At 36.2% G+C, this 16,559-nt stretch overlaps 1 protein-coding gene across 1 annotated transcript in view; it reads right to left on the reverse strand.

Annotated features, from left to right (window-relative positions):
* Positions 1-16,559, reverse strand: part of FANCC (FA complementation group C) — a 58,814-nt gene that overhangs the window by 12,981 nt on the left and 29,274 nt on the right. The window contains exons 4-9 of the mRNA XM_062018802.1: positions 14,545-14,664; positions 13,712-13,776; positions 10,458-10,622; positions 7,445-7,601; positions 1,560-1,612; positions 313-412 (exon numbers count right to left, since the gene is read on the reverse strand). Coding sequence (XP_061874786.1) covers positions 313-412; positions 1,560-1,612; positions 7,445-7,601; positions 10,458-10,622; positions 13,712-13,776; positions 14,545-14,664 — 660 coding nt within the window. The remainder of the gene's footprint in view (positions 1-312; positions 413-1,559; positions 1,613-7,444; positions 7,602-10,457; positions 10,623-13,711; positions 13,777-14,544; positions 14,665-16,559) is intronic.

Genomic DNA, 16,559 nt, shown 5'->3' on the forward strand with positions numbered 1-16,559 from the left:
AAATGGGTGACCATGGTCATATTCACTCTACAGGTAGAAACTTCAGCACTAGGGAAACTGCCCCTGTGAAAATCACTGTTTTGATAGCAGGATTACTTCAGGGTAAATTCAGGTAAATTGGCCTTACGTGTTCATTTCACATTTTAACTTAATCCACAGTTGAAAACATTTGAACCGAACTTTGGCTTATATACACAGCTATAGAGAGATGCTATTATTTAACTCATATTCAGTCACTATCCTTAACAGCAGAACTGGTCTTGCGAAATCTTCTCATTGAATGGAAACATTAAGAAATAGATCTTGACTAACCTGCTTGTTTTCATTCTGATGAGCCTCAATGAAGAGCTGTGTAAACACTTGTATTACGGTAATAACTTCTGGAGTTCCATCAGTTTCCAGCAGCGCATTCCTAAGCATTGAAAAGCTAGGTTATGACAGATCAGGTAACTAGTCTGCTCATCACACCACTGTTAATTGAAACTGAAATCGTGCCAGCTGTAGAAACATACCAACCACTACCTAAGCAAAGACATACAAGCTCTTTATCAGAAGCTCTCTAAAATACTATGTGACTGCACACCACTTGATAGTATTTGGAAGGACAACAGAGAAATGCAACAAAATTTAACACAAAGCTGCAGAAACCAATGGGTCTGCAAAAGCCAGCTGACGTATACAGCTTCATCCAACACCATCAGGACCTGAAAGTATTTTTAAAATACACTGAGTGCAACATCAACAACATAGAGGAGTAAGTATAATGAGCAGAAACAAGTGAAAGCAAACAAGACAGCAGAAGCATAAGGTGAGTAACAGGAAAACATGACAAATTTCTAGGAGAATTTGGATATTCAGACATTTCTACTGTCTACCAAATGGAAAGGGTGTAAAAGAGTTATGTGGTTTCATGTTATTTTTAGAAAGTAACTTATATACCACAACCCTAAATAAGTGAGAAGCTTGAACAACTTTTGTCTCCCTATACCATTACAATATACAGCCCAAGACAATAGTACAGGTCTATTGAAGTCAAATCAATTCAAGAGCACATGGCTTTGGGAAAGTGACTGGTCTCACCTATTCAGGAGATATTAGCTGTGTTCAGACACTGGACCACAGAAAGGATGGTCATAGCAACAAGGACAAGTGCTTCCACTTTCACAATACAGCAATCTATAGTTTCTGCAGCAAATAGTCTTCTGTTAGTGCCTGCCCAAACCTAAGCAAGCACACAGACACACAAATGCCCCCAAACATGTGCACCTGGAAGCTTTTTTTTTCTGAAGAAGGAACACACTTGATTAACAAAGAACATCAGTCACTAAAAGTGTTATTGTACTGAAAATATAAAACAGCCAACCCTAGCAGCAGATGTACTTAAAAAGTGATAAAATAATAAGTCAAGTGAAGTGAAGAGAAAAAGCCACTGAAAACTGAGTACAAAGGACTGGAAGCCCCCATGTGGTAAACAACGTACATGGCTTCAAAGTCATTGTGAAATCAAATCCAGATAGGCAGATCAATAGTTTAATTCCCACTATAATTTGAGAACTTACTTGAAAATTTCATTAACAATTCTGAAAATGGCAGGATGGCTTGCTGCTTGTGGCTGTTGATAAATGAAAGAAAAGTAGTCATTAATAAGAAACAACTCAAATAATTACCACTGTATAATCTACATCTTAGCTCATGGGTGTTATAACACTGCAATTATTAAAGTGTAAATCCCACATCAACTCCTACTAAGACCTCAGATTTTTTTCAGGATTACATTCTGCGAAATAACTACATTGAAGTAATGAAAATAGATCCACAGTGATACCATGCAAAGAGCTGATAAATGCAAACACCTGAGATCCTGAAATGATGATGACAACAATCACTAAAAGTACTAAAGTACTAAAGACAGAAAGAACAGGTTGCATGCAAGTGTTAGAGGGAAGAGGCAGAGAGGGAGTAGATTTACAAAAAGTTTTTCTCTCTTCTTCACAGACAATCCCTTTTGGATGTGCTTTGAGATCCTGCTCCCTCTTCAAAATTAAATTCCAGAAATTAAATTCATTTTATCACCTCTGTCTTTAATACTACCAAACACATTTTTTCACAAGAATATGTTTGGGCTTTTTTTAAACTAGTGAAGCTTTTTATCACTCTACCACACAAAAGACTGTTTTAAGAAAGTTGTTACACTAAACATGCACTAGCATACACACCACTTTCTAATCCCATATTCTTAAATTCTTAGACTGATTAGGCTTTTATAGAGTAAAAAGAATTAAAGGCTACTTACACGTTCCCCAAAGTATATTTGCCTAAGTTAAAAAATAAATTAATTCTTTGCATTCCTGAAGTTAGCACATGAAGATTTGATGAGAGTATAATTCTTGAACAATCTAGAGTAATGGGTGCATAATAAAATGCATTCTATAAACTTAAGGACACATGGAAGGAATAATATGTATGAACAGCCTTTATGGTAACAGCTTAAGTGCCTGATGTGCTATCCCAAAGAAGACATTTATGTGTTTGTCTCAAGTTAAAAAGGACCAAATATTATAGATCTTTTTTTTCAACTGGACACAGGCAGAATGAGGACTTTATATGATAAGCTCAGAAAATTAAGAGACAGCCTTTAACACAAACTACCTAGAAAAGCTCCTTGTTTCACGAGGTGGCACTGTTACGATCTGTGCCGCTGTCTCTGTCACAGGGCTGTTGGCCAGCTGTCCTGTGGAACGCGTGCCATCTAGTGTGCAAGAGTATTTACAGACAGGGCCTCGGACCTGTGAAAAACAGCATGCAGCTTTGATGCAAGCGTGCTCTCCATCTGGAAGGAGGAAAAAACCTGGCTGGATGAGACAAAAGTGACATGTTCATCTCTTTTTATGTTTTGATTTTTTTTGCTTTATTAAAGGAAAACTCAGACTAGATGATCTCCAGAGGCGCCTTCCATCTCCAACCATTCTGAAAGCAGTGGGAGTGTGGGCTAAATGGTTGAATTCATCCCTTTCTACGCTGTCTTTTCAGACACTCTACCTACCTTTGTACACATACATGTATGGTGACGTAACAACCCACCATTGCCTAAGACAGGTTTGAGTATAAATTAGAAAAGGTCCATCAGCACACTGCCACACATATCAAGATCAAATTATAGGAATGTGCAACAGTGAAAAACTATCCACCCTTTCCTGCCAGACAGCAGCAATCTACAGTACTTATTACAAGAAACCACAGTTCATAGTTCCCAGTATTTAATCTATGCTACTGAAATCAACATGAGTTTCATCACTGGTAGTCAAAGGCAAAAAGAAAATCCCCAGAACAACTCCAAAGCCCACTATTATCTAATTCCACAAGATTTTGATCAATGAATCACTGAATTAGTTTGCAAGCACTCAAAGTAAGAATGCTGTCATAGCACAAAAATCTACAAGGCAATTTGAAGATGCCCCTTTGTGCAGCAGAACCAGAGCTGCCAACATAATGCTGCTGCAGCCAGCAGCAATTCTGGAGTCTGGGAAAGATTATTGGATTTCAAGAGGGATTCTCATAGGGTTTTCATGTTGTTGAGCTTCTCCCTTATGATGAAAAGCTGAGGGAGCTGGGGCTCTTCAGCTTGGAGGAGACTGAGGGGTGACCTCATTAATGTTTACAAATATGTAAAGGGCAGGTGTCAGGAGGATGAACTCAGGCTCTCTCAATGATGGCAAATAACAGGACAAGAGGCAATGGGTACAAGCTGGAATATAAGAGATTCCAAAGAAATAGAAGGAAGAATTTCTTCACTGTGAGAGTGACGGAGGCTGTCCAGATGAGTTGTTGTGTCTCCTTCTCTGGAGGCACTCAAAACCCACCTGAATGAGTTCCTGTGTGAGCTACTTTAGGTGGTCCTACTCAGGCACGGGGGTTGGACTAGATGATCTTTCAAGGTCCCTTCTAGCACTGTAATATACAGTAAACCAAAAAGATCCACAGGTATTTGGAGCTGCATGTGTGACATGATTACATATTTCAAGAATGTGTGCCTCTTCAGTAAATTTAAAAAAATCTGACTCAAATCCTCTTGGATTTTTGAAAGAAAAAAAAACAGGAGAAATATGCTGTTAACACAAAGTATGACATACACAGGACTACTGCAGGACTACTTTTGTGTCTGTATTATTCATCAGAAAGAAAACAAAACCAGAATTGAGTCAAGAAATAAGAAAAATGCATTTGTATCTACAGGAAGAAAGTGAACGGCACAAAGAGGAATAGACTAACCATACATTGTGTTTTATTCATGACATCACAGAATGCTCTGTAACAACTGCAAGTAAGAGTAAACATAAGGAAACTGTGTGCAAGATCATACAGCAACAGATATGAGGTGGTAACACCACAAATACAAGTTTTCTTGACCTCCAGACACACATGCAAATAATTGGACACAACACTTCTTTTAAGAACTAGTATGCTGCTGTGTTTCAGAAGTTGTTTCTACTTCCACATTGTATATTTACCTGTATTCTTGCATTTTAGGGTTAAAACCAAGAAATGTCACTGAACATTTTTCTAAGTGCCAAATGTATTCTTATTTTGAAGCATATGCTTATTTTGAAAGCACAATCACCTTTAACAGAGGTTTAAAAAGCTCATGAAATCCTGAACTAATAGTGCACTTTATGAATATATTAGTGTGCATGATTTCAAAGAATTTACCATAAAAACATAGGTTATGAAAACAGGCAATACCATGGGAACTAACTGTAGCTTAGTTGAAATGTATTACAAGAAAGGAAAAAGCCAGTCATTTTCTCTCCCCATCCTTCCTCCTTTCTCTCTTTTTAATGCCTTTTTCACTGGCACAGCTCCCAGTGAAAGGTGAGTATAGATCCAACTACAGTCAAAACTCGGGGATAACGTATAGTGAGAGGGTAGAGCATAGAAGCAGAGCGTGGTATCCCGTGTAAGGCAATAGAAGAGTCAATGTATCACCCATGAAAACTGTACTTGCTCTGTAATACTGAAGCAAAAGTAACACCAAGAGAGACCCCGTACAGCTAGAACTTTAACTGCAATGTGCAACAAAATTTCAGTGCTGGGCTGGACTTGGGAAGTCTGATAGGTCATAAAACCAAAACTCAGCAAGCAACAACAGAGGTTTATAGAGGAGAAGGCAACAAATTTTAAGCCCTTTCAACATACTACGCTTTTCTTGCAAGATAACTTTGAAATAAAGCCAACTACATTGGATAGTTATCTAAGAACAGAACAGAAACTATAATAAACTGATAATTCACATATCTTTTTTTATATATGTGCTTTAAAATATGTTTATATCAATATCCATACATTTCTGGTAAAGAATAAAATTATATTATGTGTATTTATTTAAATTTCAGCTGTTAATACACACATACAAACCTTAAAGTTACTTCAGAAAGAACGAGATCTACTCACTCACCAAATTCTGGAGCAGTTAAAAGACCATTTGAGATGGGCCCTTCTTAGTACCTCTAAATTACTACAGAATTTCCAATATTAATTCCAGTTTAGTCCCAAAAAGGAAAACCTAATAGCATATAATATCATTTCAAACACAAATTAGTGGACCACTGCACTACAATTACTCTTGGAATGAAAATACAGAAGCACTGTCCATCAAGTTTGTTTCATAATAGAAGTATGATGGTTTACAAATATCTAGGTACCACATATCTCTATAAAGTTTTGTACAGTTTGGTTACGGTATCAAAATATTTGATTTAGATAGATTATGATGGTACAATTATGGAAAATTTCCATGTTATCATATACTGTAATCAAATCATTAACATATTTCTGCCTATTTGTACTCTAAAGGCTTTCTTCCAAAGCAAAAAAAAAGTGTAAATCAGGTTTACCTCATGATTCAACTTTTTATTACTATATCCATAAGGCAAACTGAGGTCACACCCTACAAATACCATAATCCAACTGCCAAAAAATGCATACCCACTTTCCTAAATAAATATTCAAACATCTTTTTGGCAGGCAAAATTAATCATGGATTCAAAGTGCTGACTGATCTAAAGTCACTGATCTATTCTTTATAGTATCATGTACAATTTGTATGAAATACTAAGTATTTTAGAACACAATTTCTAGATCAAATCTATTCCTTCTATACTGCTCTCTGAAGGTTTTCATCCTGTTGCTTTTATTTTTAAAGTCTCTCTTTTATGTACCCTCCTTCATATCAGTGCCCAATACCAATATCCATCTTCTACTGTTTCATGCCTCCATTCATTCCACTACTTGTCCACAGGATGTCCTCTCTAAACCAGCATTCAAAGCTGCTGTGCTGGCTGGTCTTTCCACTCTGTGACTACCTTTTTTCAAAGTACAGTCTTTGGCACAGAGACTAGTAAAGACAACCTAAGTATGTTAGCACAGTAATGTTCACAGACCAGGATGCGAAGACAAGGTAAATATGAACATTGTTAATAAACAACAATAAACCAATAATTAAAAGAAAGATTTTACTTTGTTCTTATATAATCTAGACACGTTTTCTTCTTTTTTCCTCAGCAACTCGTGGTACCGTGTACCATGCTCAACTCACACTGTACCCAATACAGCCTTGCCTTCTGGAATACCTGGATCCCAAGATGACATATGCTGTTCATGCTCATCATTTATGACATATGCAAGTATTATAATGGTTGCCTAAAATAAGAATTTGTAAATTCAGTTAAAAAGAAAGAATAATTAAAGGTATCATTCTTTTCCTATCTAGAGTAATATAAGCTGCTTCATAGGCTGAAAATAACATACTCCATGCCATTTTTTAGTTCTATCCATTTTATGAAATATATAATTTAAGTGAATAGCACACACACTATTTCATGCTAATTAGTGAAATTTACATTTAGTGTTGCCAACTGGCTCATTATTTTGGAAGAAGTATTTTGTCATGTTTTCTCATAAGAAAGAGTTTTGGTGCACTGCATAACAAAGCATTGAAAACAAATTTTAACTACAGTTTAGCAAAGGTTTTTTGTTAAGAATTTTGTTCAGGTCTGCAAACAAAAGGAAGTGACTAAGTTTTATTTATAATAAAATAATGTACAATAAATTTCAATTGTTTAAGCTGCTAAACTCCCAAGGGCAAAGAGATTGAAGTAAAACCAGATTTAAAACCTCCCTGGCCAAAGTTTATAATTTTTTTAAGACAGAGGCAGGTACTCAGCACTCTATCAGTCAGATTCTCATCTCTTCACCACTGGATGAAATCTTTTTTTTCCCTTCTACCAGTTCAGGGTAAAAATAAAAAGTTTAGTGACATTCCTTACACTCAAGATTTGCCTTTGTGTTAGCAAATTATATGTCACACGGCAGCTATTTCCCTCAAATATGCTGATGTCTTTGAAAACTGTCACTTCTGAAGCATGAAAATACTACACATTGCACCTACCAGTAAAGAGTCTTTTATGACACAAGCCACTTCTTCCAGTGAATTCAGCTGAATGGATACCAGCTGGTCTAAAAGATGTAATGTAGCTTTTTCAAGGCTTGGTAAGTGACGAAACCAGAGGCTGAAGACAGCTGATTCAGTAAGGGAGATTTTTTTCCTGGTTTAGAGAGAAAAATTCTGTTTAACCTGAAAAACTGGAAGGAAGACAAAATATGTGTTGGGGTTTTTTTTAAAGCACATTGGGGAAAAAGAAGATGCAAAGGTCAACCAGCATCAAGAAAATCATGCTTATAGTACTATGTTAAACATCAAGTAATAATGGCAAAGTATAATAGGGGATTACTGTCATCTACAAATGGAACCTTAGCATGTTTTTAAAAGCTAAAAATCTGGTTATGATGGCTCCCAGCAAATGGAAATGGAATGTTAAAGTCTAGAGTTCCGTTTCTCTCTAGAGAAAGGCACTGCCTCATGCTTGCACTCTTTCAAACTCAGGCTGCTTCCTGCAGATTAGGCTGCTCAGAAACATCAGCAGCTGACAGATAAGCAGGAAGGCTCTGGATAATATTACTTCTGACTAAATCAAAGCATTATTTGTCTTTTCAGAGGAATAAGAATAAAACCAAATGAAGTAGAGGTAGGTAAGTCTTCAGCCCACCAACACTGACCAAAGTCTCTTAAAAGATAAATGGTTAAGAAGGCAATTATCTCTTCAGCTAAAGCCTTCGGCTACAGCTCAGCTAAATTACAGTGTTGTACCACTAGGAAACAAAAGGCACAGTTAATTTTGAGACAACAGCACAATTTGTGTGGACCAGCACAAATGAAGGTATACTAAAGTAACCACCCAAGAAGAAGAGATATCACAGCATACAACATCCCAGCATATTTTTGCTGCTATCATGATAATTGCAAATTAACAGGTTAAAACAACAAAAAATCCCCGCCCCAAAACTAAAAAAACATAAATAAGAAGAAATATATGCCTTGGTCTTAAATCAAGTTAAGATTAAAACCTGTAAAATTGGGCTAGAGACTACATGCAAACTAAAGCTACTGATATAAATCCCCAAAGTACTAGCAGAAATAAGATTTAGCATGATTTTATAATCTGTTTTCAATATGTGCCTTTTACCACACATTCGTTTAAATATCAGCCTTCAGAATTCTGATATCCATTGATAAACTCTATGTTTTCCATTCAAAACTAATTTTAAAAGGTGTATCTGTAGACCAATATATTGAAGTACATAGAACTTTCAAATTGCAAAGCAATGCTGAACTTCAATATGCTGTTTAATTATCATGTCAGAATAAATTGAGAATGATAAGAGATTATTTAATATTGCCACAATCCCCTTTCCTGTTGTTTATGTGGTAGCACAGTAGACATTATACATATGACGCCAAGAAATCTAATAAGCCTACACAGAGGTGTTCCAATTCTGACATTAAAAAATGTATAGGAAATAAACTGTAGTTGTTATCCCTGTGTGGCTGAACTTGCAGATGGTCCTAATGGGACAATGCCGATTTCTCTGGAGCACTGCAAGTCCCAGTATTTAGTAACCCTATTTCCTGGAGCAGACTTTACCCATCTTCAGAAGGAAAACAAGGGTTCAGAACACAATGACAGAGTTATGGAACACAGAATTCAATTGCTGATGTTGGGGGGGGAAAATAAAATACAAGATCACATGACTCTGAGTGGCAGACCAAGCACCATGCAAAGAATGTGTGAACTTACACTTGCTCTGAGGGAAACAACACACTGCTGTCAAGGGTTCATCAAGAGTCACTTGGTCAAGAGAACAGAATTATTTTTGCTCACTGTGATACACAAGTAGCTCAAAAGTTAAGCACAGAGAAGTTTATTTCAGTCAGAAGAAACTTTACAACCATTTAAAGGATTCAGACTGACAGACATTATGAAATGGGAAAAGTATGTCACGATGGACTGCCCATCAGCTTACTGACGTGAGTATAGACCATCCATGCTGCAATGGTGAACTTGGTCTGGTAGTTTTTGAAACTGCACTACTGCTTCTGGAACACGTCCAGTCTGAAGCCACCAGAGATGGACAAGTGAATGACAGCTCTCCCTTTTTTGGACACATCTTTCACTATGGACTTTCACATTCCCTTTTTTGCTGGTTTGCTTCAGCTTCTAGTAACATTTGTACAAATTAGTAATTGTGCTTTTCCTTTTTTCCTTTTGCTGGAGCACTCAATGGAGCAATATAAAAATCTTCATTGGAAAATCTCAGAAATTATGATGTCGAGTAGAGAGGAAGCAATTAAAACTTTGATTAAAAAGGAGACAAATGGATAACTGAGATAAAGTGTTCCCAAAGGACCTTTTCTAATGTAAGAAAAAAAAGTTTATGTAGGCCCTCAGCTATTACTTGAACAAAGCAACGTTAACCACAAGTGTTTCCCCTGATTTCTACCCTTCCCTTGATATTGCCAGTCTTGCTGATGTTCAGCTTCACTCAGCTGTTTTTCACCCTTTGACTGATTTTACCAAAACAATGGTTTTAGTGGTAGTAAAACAAAGTTATATTTCACAAATTACTCCTCTCAGACTCATTAAAAATAATCTGCTGACAAACAGGAGAATTTAAAATTCTGAGAACCAATTTCACAGAAAAAGAATAAGAGAAATGTGGAAACATTTCAAACGTGAGGATCTACCTTCTGCACAGAAAAATAACAATATTAAAGGTAAATAACTTTCCTATGAAAAGTGATAATATCTTCCACAAAATTCCTAAAATGTTCTCCCTTTTAGAGAAAGGTGGACAAGTTCCAATCAACTTTAGAAGATGTTATGACACAATTTGTACTTCAGCAATACAAAAATCTGCTTTGGCCTACAACCTGCATGGGAAATATCTTACTAAAATGTAGATCTGCAGCGTATTCAGTAAAAAAAAATCAGAGCACAGCAATCCAATTGAATTAATAATCTTTATGAAAAGAGTATAAAAATCATATAGACCACATTACTTACTTTAAAAAGGCATCATTCACAGTCTCCAGAAACTCTGAACTGAGAATTTCTTTTGATGCACCTCCGTGATAAAGAAGGAGAGTTTCCAGCAATGGAGTCAATTCAGGCAAAGTAACGATGGGGAGACAGAAAAGGGACACAGCATTCACACGACTAGATGAAACTCTGGGGAAAAACCAAACACAGTTCATATTTCAGAAAAGATTAAACTTTAATTGCTAAACTGATAATGTGAAAGAATATTAAATTAATTACAGAAGGTAATGTAAGAGATGCCTATCTGACTACATAAAAATTATTTATTGGTATGGCTGTTGACATATAATTATATATTGTCTGAAGAATCTTAAAGAGTCAGATAAAATTTTGATATGTTAGTGCTCAAGGCAATCCATGTGAGGGATATTAACCCAATTCTGAAGTGCAGCCAGTTGCCTTTGCTCAGTAATCACACCCTTCCTCCAAAGGAATGTTTCATCTTTCCTGGGATCAGTGAAGCAAAGGCAAGGAAGCCTACAGACTCACAACTCGGACACAGGTCTTCCAAACCCTCACAAGAGACCACCTAGCTGCTTTTAAGGTTTCCTGTTGTTTCGTTGAACTCTCTTCTCTCAACACTGACAATTTCTATGAACCAAACAATACGAATTCTACAGTCTTTAAGCACTGAGATGAAAAATTTTGGTCTTACAGGCCTACAGTTGACGGAATATGTTATACTTCTGGACTTTAATATATGAACCATTCACCTTGCTTCCTAAAAGTAAATGCTTGGACACGATTAAATACAGTGGAACTTGGAATGTAAACAAAATACAGAACCATTGAAACATAAAAAGGCACACATCCTAAGAGGTAACATATGAAAAAAGCAGTCGCAAGTTTCCCAGCATATATACAGTTTCTAGCACATGAAACTGCAATTTTTTCTGGATGTAGTTTTGGCAGGAAGACATTAATGAAGACCAAGAACTTCAAAATACAGAAATCTTCCAAATTTTAAAGTGCTAGATTGCTTTTAAAAGGTTTCTTTGAGTTACTGCAAGTTTCTCCTGACTGCCTTGTTCACTAAAAGGGATGCATTCTTTCTTTGCAAGAACCCCAAGCTCTTTTCTTTTGGGAGCCACCAATACAGTCTACAAAGAACTGGCATAGGAATTAGATCAGAGGCTGCTCTGAGTAAGAGACAGCTCCGTTGCCCAGCATGTATTAAAGCTACTCCCAAATACATATTTCCTAACAGTCATTGGCATATGCCACAATACCAGTGCTATGATTGAGTTACCATTGGTATCAATACAATTGGTACCATTCAAGTTTCAGCCATGAGAAAAACAAAATGTGACACATTTTCAAAGACTCAAATTTCAGAATCAATCTAAACCACAGTTTTACTATGAGAAGTGTTTCTGTAGGAATGGCAATTATTTGGCTGATATTCTTCGTGCAGTAGCATTTTCTGGGATACACATGTAAAGTTCATAGACTTGAGACTCTTTAAATCAGTACCCTTTACAAAATTCTAATTCATTACACAAATTTAGCAAACTTTAACAGTTTATTTTACTCTTATTTTTAACTTCAGAAGAAAAACCCTGCAAAGGTAATTTTTTTCTTCTTTTACATAATCTTCAAAACACGCTCTTGGGGAATACTGCACAGTGCATACCACTGCATGCAACAAATTTTCATAGACATAGTCATCTGTCTTGCTGTAAGCATCACTGAATGAAGAAAGGGGACAATGTGCACCTCCAACTGCAAACTACATTGGGAGTTGGACTAGATGATCTTTCAAGGTCCCTTCCAACTCTTAAGATTCTGTGATTCTGTGATCTGCAACTTGAATAAACAGCCATATCATAATTTCTATGTGCTGAAACTCACTTAAATTTAAAGTTTTTCTTTCCTCTTTGTAGAATTCAAATCTTTCTCTTTAGTCTCTTTGTCATTAGCTTTTCAGCTAAGTCTGTTCCATCCTATTTTATAAAATGAGGATGTTTGTTTTCTCCATTGAACAAAATTTTGTGATGTACTTCGTTAACTGTGCTCATGATTGTCATACTAAAGTCATCTCTAAATTAATTCAGATTATTTACTCTTCCTTATAGAAACACCTAGGAGCAAGACGGAAGGAAGAAAGATAGTCAAGCTGTTAGCTTGTAATACAAGGAAGATAATTCAAGCCTCAAGATAATTCAAGTCTCAAGATAATAAGTCTCCTCTTTCCTGTAATTTTACATGCTATGTGATGTTAAATAGGTCACAAAAGTCACTTCATCATATCAGCAATTTTGACTCTGAAGACCTACAGAATATGCACAGGAGAGTCATACATTTAAAAAAGAAGACATGATTTGAGTACATAGTCTATATTTAAAATACCTATCCAGGTTTGTTAGCTGGAGTACACTTAACTTACATGCAATCAAAAGGATCCACTGACATATTCAAACACAGTAATTTTTAAAGTGCTTTATAAAGATTATGACCTGCCTTTCAAGGTCAGTGGAAAGGCACAAATTACAGGGTGAAAAGGCATGATCATGTGAAAAATAGTGGCAAGAGTAGCTTAGGCAAATGTATTCCCTTTTTTATCATCACAGATTTTGGTTTAAATCACTGTATTTATGTAGCGTGGATGAAGAAGATGATTATTCTCATTGACTACACCTAGACATGTAAAAAAGCATCTCCTGATCATCTGGATTGGAGACCTGTCCACAGCATATCGCAGTTTCCTTCCAGCCTGCTTTGCCAGACTTTCATCCTTAGAATACCAGGCCAAGGAAGCAGTTAAAGGATGGAAATACCATTTGTGTGGGTACATCTAAAATAGTTGTATATGAAACATGCAGTATTGCCATAGTAGTGTTTCATTCTGTACAAAGGAACCAATGAAAGGAAAATGAGAGGTTCTTTAAATAAGCACGGACCAATTTTATCATTTATAACAACTGCAAAGTAACTACTATTCTGGCATATTAAACTACCATTCACACAAGGAAAAGAATTCCTTTGGATTTTTTTTTTCTTTTTCCCGTAGTAACTGCCAGTTAACTTTGGTTATAAGGACTCATATAGCAGCCAACATAGTGATTATTAAATTCATGAGGTTCAGTAAGGCCAAGTTCAAGGCCCTGCATCTGGGTCGGGACAATCTCCCAGTATGAGTACAGACTGTTAAAAGGTCCTCACTGAACTATAACAATCCAAAGTAAAACATATCAAAATGATGTTTAGATAACGCCTACCTCGCCTGAATGTCAAGTCCATTGAATTGATTTCCTCTGATTTCTGCAACTAATGAGGTGATCACCTGTTAAATAAAATAAAAAAAAAAAAATTACACATCCTGCAAACAAAGACATTAGTTACAGAGTTTTCTGTATGACTGACTGACTGTAGAGGCAAATAAATTTCTCTGTTCACTCAATTGAATCTTTTAATTATTGGTGCAAATTCAAAGTTGTCCAGATCACTGAATAAACCATGCTGTACAACATTTTTGAACACACATTATATACATTCCACATTTAAAAACTAAGAAGCTATTTATTTTAGCTCTGCTTCACAAAGAGTTAAGTCCAAACTTTAAGAGCACTACTAATATTTTTATATGCTCTAATTTAAATCAATATATTATGAAATATTATTCCCATTGTTTTATATATTAAATGTAAAAGACACTTTTCCTAACATTTAGGGGTCATCTGCCATTTTAAATGCAGTGCATAAAGTCAAAGCAAACATTCCAAAAGTTACTTTCTAATGCGCAAAATAATAATTTAAGCTTCACAGGGAAAAAGCAATACTGATAGGTCAGACTTTTTTGTTATAACACAACAGTAACAGGAATTTTGGATTTATGAACATCTATTATAGTATAATCTAATAAAATTTTTTCTCGTTTATCCAGAGATCTCCCACTTCATTTTTTTCCCTTAAAAGGTTGTAAAAAGTAACTGAGGTAAGAAAAGATAAACAAAGTTCAGCCCATGTTCCTTATAGCAATGACAGCTCCACATATGTGCTTATAAACTGGTGATTTATTATTAACAATATCTCAGTTGCACAAAATACTTACATTTTTAATTAAGTGACAATAATAATCTACTGATGTGTAGCCAAGAGCCGATATGAATGTACTGGTTTCAGCTTCATTACTTTCCCACTTAGAAGAAGAAAGAAGATGGCACAGCAAACTCTGTTAGAAATCAACAGAAGGACAATAAGAAAATTATTAGGTTACAACATGGTGTGTAAAAAGACTTGTCACCTGTTGAACTATATCTGGGCAGTGGTCATTTTCACCATTGACACAGAGGAGCAGGCAGCTCCCATCAACTGTAAGGAAAATGTTGCAGGCGCTACAATCAAATGTGGCTTCACACATTACAAAATTTCCCCAGTTCTGCTATCACAATGGAGGCCATCCATGTCAAAATAAGACAAACTTGATGCAGGTTTCACTTCTACAGGAGCCATTTCAGTCCACTGTCATCTGAATAGCAGTAGTCATATTGCTACATGTGAGCAAAAAGCTCACCTGTAGTCTTGATCACTACCATGATCAAGAAGAATCATAGAATTATAGAATCATAGAATGGTAGGGGTTGGAAGGGACCTTTAGAGATCATCTAGTCCAACCCCCCTGCAGAAGCAGGTTCACCTAGATCAGGTTGCATAGGAACACGTCCAGGAGGGTCTTGAAGACCTCCAAGGAAGGAGACTCCACAACCCCTCTGGGCAGCCTGTGCCAGGGCTCCTTCACCCTCACAGTGAAATAGTTTTTTCTTATATTTAAGTGGAACTTGTTGTGTTCCAGCTTCATCCCATTACCCCTTGTCCTGTTACTAGCTACTATAGAAAAAAGGGATGTCCCAACCTCCTGACATCCACCTTTTAGATATTTATAAATGTTAGTAAGATCTCCCCTCAACCTCCTCTTCTCCAGATTAAACAGCCCCAGTTCTCACAGCCTTTCCTTGTATGAAAGATGTTCCATATCCCCCGATCATCCCATCCCTCTTGAGCTAAGGAGCCCAGATCTGGACACAGGACTCCAGATGAGGCCTCACCAGAGCAGAGTAAAGAGTAAATGCCTTATTACTGTCCTTAACATCCCTGGTTAAATGTAATTCTAGAAGGGCTCTAGCCTTCCTAGTTGCACCCCTGCATGCCCTGGCAATGTTCCTATACTCTTCCTGAGTATAGAGAAAGTATGAAGTTAATATTTGTTTTTCTTAACACTCCTTCAAGAGGCTCCACTATTTTTGATGGTATTCAAGGTCTGGCCTCATAATTTAATTAGTTTAATTTCTTCACTATCTTTAAAAGATAGCAATAAAATTTTAGTTTGACATTTATTTCTCTGCAATTTCACTACAGAGTACTTCAAGTTACATTTAATAAAAGTTTTTTAATACACAATAGAAACAAAAATAATCCTTTGATGACAGATTCAGAGTAAAGTCAGATGAACACATTTTATACACTGGTTCTGCAGGCTTACACAGAGAATCCTTATCATTGTACTTTGGATTCATGCTTTTCCAGTTCTTTAGCACCTCCACTGTCTTTTCGATCCCATCACTTTCCCAGCTGAACTCATTTATGCAAGGCACTGTGTGACGTCTTGGTCAGGTTTTTGCATCCTGCTATCATAACTGAGCAGAGGTAGTTTTATGTTCCCTATCAAAAGATACACTACAAATTTGTTACAGTTTTATTTTCTTCCTGTCTTCTGTTTCTACATGCTACATCCCCACATAATAGCTGTATTCTCTTTCCAGCGATGAATTTACGGGTTTCATATATCACTGACAAAGTATAAACTGAATTATACTTTGCATGGCAAAAAGTATAAATCCCTTTGTAACAGAATGCCAGGATTAGCAAGAAAGAAAAATATCTGAATTTTTAAGACATATAATTAAAAGTTCAGACAAAAGTTCTCTGAATTCCATGGTCTTAGAGTGTTTCTCTCTACATATTCTTTTCAAAATAGAGATTTGATGAAAGATTCAAGACTGAGAAAACAAAAATCAGTTTCTGCTTTTAGAAATACAATCCAAATTTATACGCACACTTTTTATTGAA

The sequence above is a fragment of the Colius striatus genome, chromosome Z (assembly GCF_028858725.1).
Source record: "Colius striatus isolate bColStr4 chromosome Z, bColStr4.1.hap1, whole genome shotgun sequence".
NCBI classification, from domain to species: domain Eukaryota; kingdom Metazoa; phylum Chordata; class Aves; order Coliiformes; family Coliidae; genus Colius; species Colius striatus.